Genomic DNA, 6000 nt, shown 5'->3' with positions numbered 1-6000 from the left:
GGGAAAAAGGTACAGGAGCCTGAAGACGAGCGCTCAGCGGCACAAGGACGGCTTCTTCCCCGCTGCATCAGATTATTCCTGAATAGAACCATGGAACCGGCCCCTTCGGCCCTTCTAGTCTGTATCGAACCATTTTTTTTTGCCGAGTCCCACTGACCTGCAGCCAGTCCATTCCTCTCCCATCCACAATGAATTAAGCACAGACATTACCTCACTACTGTAATTATTTCTTTAATCTTGCATTTACGGAATTGGAATTTGTAGGAATTTTCCACCTTGTTCTGCTGCATTTTCGGGAGATTCGGTCCTGAACTGGAGGACACAGAGCGGCCGGAAGGCGGGAGACCCGCGGCCGCGAAACACTGACATGTATCAGTTGGCGCTTGACGTCACGGGGAAGCCTCGATGACGCGCGGAGGAGGGGGAAGGAGAGGGCGGGTTTCCATTGGGGTGCCTCCTCCGCATGGGGGGGGGGTGGTGGGTAAGGAAGGTGGAAACCCACCTCCAACACCGCCCACCCCCCTCCTCCCTTTCCGGCAGCTGGTGCTCTGCGGCAGATGGAGGAGAGAAGGGGATGAGGAGGAGGCGGTGAGGGAAAGAAGGGGATGATGGAGGAGGCGGTGGGGGGGGGGAAAGAAGGGGATGAGGAGGAGGCGGTGGTGGTGGGGGGGGGAAGAAGGGATGAGGAGGAGGCGGTGGGGGGAGGAAAGAAGGGCATGAGGAGGAGGCGGTGGTGGGGGGGGGGGGGGGGAGAGAGAGAATGCATTTTCACACCAGCATTCCACTCCGGTGTATCTTGCAACATCCCTGCGGGACAGGTTCCCATCACGGGGCAGCTTATCATGGAAGATCTGCGGACAGAACTGGGAGATGGGGGGGGGGGGGGGGGGGGGGAAGAGGCTGGGGTGATGTGAACGTTCTCTTCTTCCCGCAGTGAACCCTACTCATTTACTGAAGCCCCCCTTTTTCTGCTTAAGAGCCAGATTACCCCATTCTCTTCCATCAGCTGCGTGGCGCTGGTGTGTCTGCGGACACTCGGGAACCCAGAGCACGGTCCGAGATCTCCCAGAGTGATCCCAACGAAAGGGATACCCCCCCTCCCCCCACACGAGAGGTCTGCGAGAAGCCTTTCAATTGAGAGATCAAGGAAGGGGGGGGGGGGGCTTTCCTCACTTAGCTGGCTGTGCTGCAGTGTTTGGTGACACCCGCAGACGCAAGGTAATACCCCGAGGGGGAAACAGCTGCCCTCTCCTGCCGGAGTCGTTTTCCCCTGTCCACCCGAATCCACGCAGCTCCTCCTCAAACTTGGGCTGCGACTCCTGCAGGAACGGGCACCTTTGAAGGTTCCCTCCCCACCTTGCGAACCAAACACTCCCGGGATGGGGGCGTCAGTTGTACTTACATCTTAAGATGTTCCTCTGCTCCAACTCCTCCAGCGAGGGTCTCTGGCTGAGCCTCCTGCCGAACACAATGACAATGGAATAATGCACCATGTTTGTACCCCTGGGGAAGGTATCTCCTGTTCGCGGGCGATGGTGCTGCGCCTGTCGGCTTGCACTGACCTCACTGGCAAGAGCCCGCACTCGCTTTATATAACAGCGTGGCCACCGCTGCCGGAAGAACGGGAGAGGGAAGGGGGCGGAGAGGAGAAGTCTGCAGCCCTCTCGATCACATTATGTATCCGCGTGCTCTCTCGCTGTAGCTTTACTGGAATAATACGCACTGCACACCCCACCTTCACAGGAGGCTTCCAGATTATTTTGCAGAAATTCGACATTGCATTTGTTGTGACGGCGGCCACCCGTTTCAATTCCCCTGTCCCATTCCCCTCGGCCACATGCACTGCCAGACTGAGGACCACCGTAGGCTAGAGGAGCAGCACCTCACCCTTCAGACTGGGCGCCCGCCAACGTCGACTTCCCCGCGGGCACATGCAGTCGGAGCGCCTCCCGCTTCTGGAGCCGCGCTGTGGGCACCTCAGGGGCAGCTCCAGGCACCTCAGGGGGCAGCTACGGGCACCTCATTGCTGCTGTGAACTCCAGCACTAAAAAATTAGCACTACACCCCCTGGACTTCTCTGACTTTCGTTAAACCCCAACCCCACACCCCTTAGTGTCCTCTCCATCCACAACCCCCCCCCCCATCTCTCCATTCCTTGTCTTCCTTTGACAAAGACATGATCAATTCTACCTCTCCCCTAATCATATCCAATTAACCCTTTTTATTGGTCTGGATTCCTCCCCCAGCCGGCACTGTCTGAATTCTGATTATTCCTTGAAGAAGGGCTCAGGCCTGAAACTCAGCAACATATCTTTGTCTCCTATGGACTCTGAAAAGACCGGCTGAGATCCTCCAGCATTTTGGTGTGTTTTTACTACAATCGCAGCATCTGTAGCCTTTCGTGTTTCACTTTGCCCCATTGGAACAGGCTTCGTCCACTGTTGGGAGTAGGGGAACAAGGTCTGGTGGTGGGAGGAGGAGGGGGTTTACAACAAGGTTGCCTCTTTCCTCTCTCCCCACCCCCCCTTCAGAGAGGTCTGGAATCAAGGGGCGTAAGGCTCACACAAGACCTTGCCTCTATCTCCCCCACTCCTTGGCCCCTGGCAGGCAGTGTACCCAGAATATTGGTGCAGATGGCTGGGATCCTAACTCCTGCTTCTCTCATTCTCTCCGTTTCTCTGCCAAATCTTCCAGTATTTCCAGCATTTTCAAGGGCTCTGTGTCGATAATACTTATTGTCGTATATACAGATATTCCAGAATTCTTCCTTGCTTGAACCCAGGTCCCCCAAAAAGCCACGACAGGTGTACCATGGAGAGCATTCTGGCTGATTGCATCACTGCTTGGGTATAGAGGCGCCAGCTCTCAGGACAAGAAAAAACTTCAGAGGGATATTAACTTGGCCTGCAACATCACTCCATTGTGGATGTCTACATGAGGCAGTGTCTTAAAAAAGTAGTCTCTATCTTCAAAGACCCCCACCACCCAGACCATGCCCCTTCATTCTGCTACCATCGGGGAAAAGGTACAGGAGACTGAAGACGTGCATTCAGCGGCACAAAGACAGCTTCTACCCCGCTACCATCAGATTCCTGAATGATCAATGAACCCCACTCACTGCCTCACTTTGACGCTTCATGTGCTATTTTTATTTATTGTTGTAAGGTGGTTTATATGAACGTTTGCCCTGTGACGCTGCCGCAAAACAACAAATTTCATGACTTGTTCATAACAATAAATTCTGATTCTGAAAACAGCAACAGGACCATCTGTGAGAAATATTCGGCAACTCCACAATGATCATAAGACACAGCAGCAGAAGTAGGCTATTCAGCCCATTGAGTCTGCTCTGCCATTCCAATATTCTTCCACTTAGTCCCACTCCCCAGCCTTCTCCCCATAACATTTGATCCCCTGACTATTCAGATAGTGATCAATCGCCGCATTAAATACATCCAATGACCTGGTCTCCAAAGTTGCCTGTGGTAGCAAATTCCAGAGGTTCACCACCCTCTGGCCAAAGACATTCCTTCACATCTCTTTTTTAAATAGGTGCCCTTCAATCCCTAATGTTGTGCCCTATCATGGGAAACAACTTAGCCACATCTCCTCTTTCCAGACCTTTCAACATTCAAAATGCTTCCATGAGGTCCCCTCTCGCTCTCTGAGCTCCAAGGAGTACAGTCCAAGAGGCATCAAATGTTTCTGAGGTGCAGTGGCAGATTACCTACCTCCTGGGCCCAAGGCTAAGCTTTAGTAAGGCCCACCCCCCCCCCCCCCCACGACCTTGCACCCCTTCCCCATAGTCCCCACCCTTTGTTGAATAGAATAAAGTAAAATTGTTCCATTTATTGGCCTTCACATATTCCAAATCTATCCACTGGGAATGTGCAGGCAAATGGGACTAGAGGGGCCTAGATGGCCTGTTTCCATACTGTAATTGTTATATATGCTGGGAATACACTAGTTGCTGTCTGGTTGGAGGTGGGGAGGAAAAGCTTCATTAAAATCAAATAAAACTTGACCTGACATAAGCCGTCTGCAAAGTAAACCTCCCATGAGCCGGGCTCTGCTACCAGAGGTGGACCACAGACTCGCACACAAATGCAGGCACTGATTGACATTCGGCTTTGGGACCGGCGGAGACCGAATTGATAAATGGGACCGAGACCCTGCTGCTGATTGACAGGTGGACCCAGGACTAACGCGAGCCCATACTGACAAGTGGTTACACGGGTGTACCAGTGGTTGTGATGGGCCCCCTTACCTTCTGGGCCCCTAGACTTCAGCCTGCTCAGCCCAATGGGTAATCCGCCACTGCTAAAATGCTATTTCCTTCATTCCAGGAATCATTCTTGTGAATCTTGTCTGAACCCTCTCCAACGCCAGCACATCCTTAAATAACGAGCCCAAAACTGTACTCCGTACTCCAAGCGAAGCCTCACCAGTCGGTGCCTTATAAAGCCTCAACGTCACAACCCTGCCCTTGTATCCTCCAGCTATGAATGCCAAGATTACCCTTGGCTTCTTCACCCACTTCAATGACTGCCTTTCCAAACTAACCAATTGCCAGGATGGTTTATATCCAGTGAAACACATAAGTCTGCAGACTCCATGATTATAGTAAACACAGAAACGTTGGAGGAACTCAGCAGGTCTGACAGCGTCCGTAGGACCCAGCACAACTTCCCAAGCCTTGATCTGATTCACCAAGCAACCTAATAGTGAGAGGGCCCGTCACATGGTTGAGTTTGGTGAGAAGTGTTTGTATACTAGTGGAGTAAAGGGTATGAGAGGAGAACTTGGCAACATTGATTGGAAGCGAACATGAGCAACACTAGCTGGAGATTCTGAGATTTAAATTTAGTTGCACAGCACGATAACAGGCCCTTCCAGCCCACTGGTCCGTGCTGCCCAAATACAGCAATCAACCTACAATCCCTGTATGAAAGGAAACCAGAGCACCTGGCGGAAACCCACACAGACACGGAGACCATGTACAAACATCTTACGGACAGCGGCAGATTCAAACCCGGGTCACTAGTGCTGTAACAGCAACCAGAACCAACACAATATTCCAAGTGTGGTCGAATGCAGTGGTTCTCAACCTTTCTCTTCCCACTCACACCCCACTTTAAGTCATCTCTAGGGCATCAGTGCTCTGTGATCAGTAAGGGATTGCATAAGGTGGGATGTGAGTGGGAAGGGAAGGTTGAGAACCTCTGCTCTAGACCCAATTGTTACTGAAATATTTTGCTTGAGAAAAATTGCCATTGGCCCATTTCCTTTGGGGTTATGAAACCATGCACATAATGAGTCAATGAGGGACGATTAAAACAGTGGTTTTCAAAGTTTTTCTTTCCACCCACATCCCACTTTAAGCAATCCCTTACTGATCACAGAGCCCCGATGGCAGAGGGATATGTGAGTGGAAAGAAAATGGTTGAGAACCACTGCTCTAATTAGAGTTTTATAGAGGTGCAGCATTTACCTCACGACTCCTGAACTCAATCCCTCGAGTAATGATGGGAGAGAGGGTAATTATCCAATCGGAGAAGGGAAGGGAAGGGGATGGGGTTCTGGAGGGACAGCGAAAGAAAGAGACGGGAGGAGGAGGTAATCGGAAATTGGAGAAATCAATGTTAACGGCATCTGGTTGGAGAGTGCCCTGGCAGAATAAAACTTGTTCCTCCAATTTGCGGGTGGCTGTGGTTTGTCAGTGCACGAGGCCGTGGACAAACAGGCCGGCAAGAGAATGGGGCGGGGAATTGAAATGGCCGGCCACTGGGAGATCCACACTGTTGTGCCGGACAGAGTGAAGGTGCACAGCGAAGGGATCTCCCAGTCTGCGCCCGGTCTCTCCGATGTAGAGGTGCTGCTTCGCTTGGAAGGGCTGTTTGGGCCCTGATTGGTGGTGAGGGTGGAGATGCGGGCACAAGACTGGCACTTCCTCCATTCCCAGGGGTGGGTAACAAGGAGGTGATTCGTGGCCTTGGATCT

General features: G+C 52.1%; 1 protein-coding gene across 3 annotated transcripts in view; it reads right to left on the bottom strand.

Annotated features, from left to right (window-relative positions):
* Nucleotides 1–215: 215 nt before the first annotated feature.
* The window catches only part of LOC138760296 (phosphatase and actin regulator 2-like), a 105424-nt gene continuing 99639 nt past the window's right edge, over nt 216–6000 (bottom strand). The window contains exons 9-10 of one of the 3 annotated variants that reach the window (XM_069930680.1): nt 1403–1458; nt 216–548 (exon numbers count right to left, since the gene is read on the bottom strand). In XM_069930680.1, coding sequence (XP_069786781.1) covers nt 547–548; nt 1403–1458 — 58 coding nt within the window. In that variant the 3' untranslated portion in view covers nt 216–546. Of the gene's footprint in view, nt 549–591; nt 864–1402; nt 1459–6000 lie in introns of those variants that run through there. The other 2 variants (XM_069930679.1, XM_069930681.1) reach the window with 2 other exon arrangements.

Source organism: Narcine bancroftii, chromosome 4 (assembly GCF_036971445.1).
Source record: "Narcine bancroftii isolate sNarBan1 chromosome 4, sNarBan1.hap1, whole genome shotgun sequence".
Lineage (NCBI taxonomy): Eukaryota > Metazoa > Chordata > Chondrichthyes > Torpediniformes > Narcinidae > Narcine > Narcine bancroftii.
The sequence above is the reverse complement of the archived record's forward strand: the minus strand, read 5'-3'. Positions and strand labels throughout refer to the sequence as shown.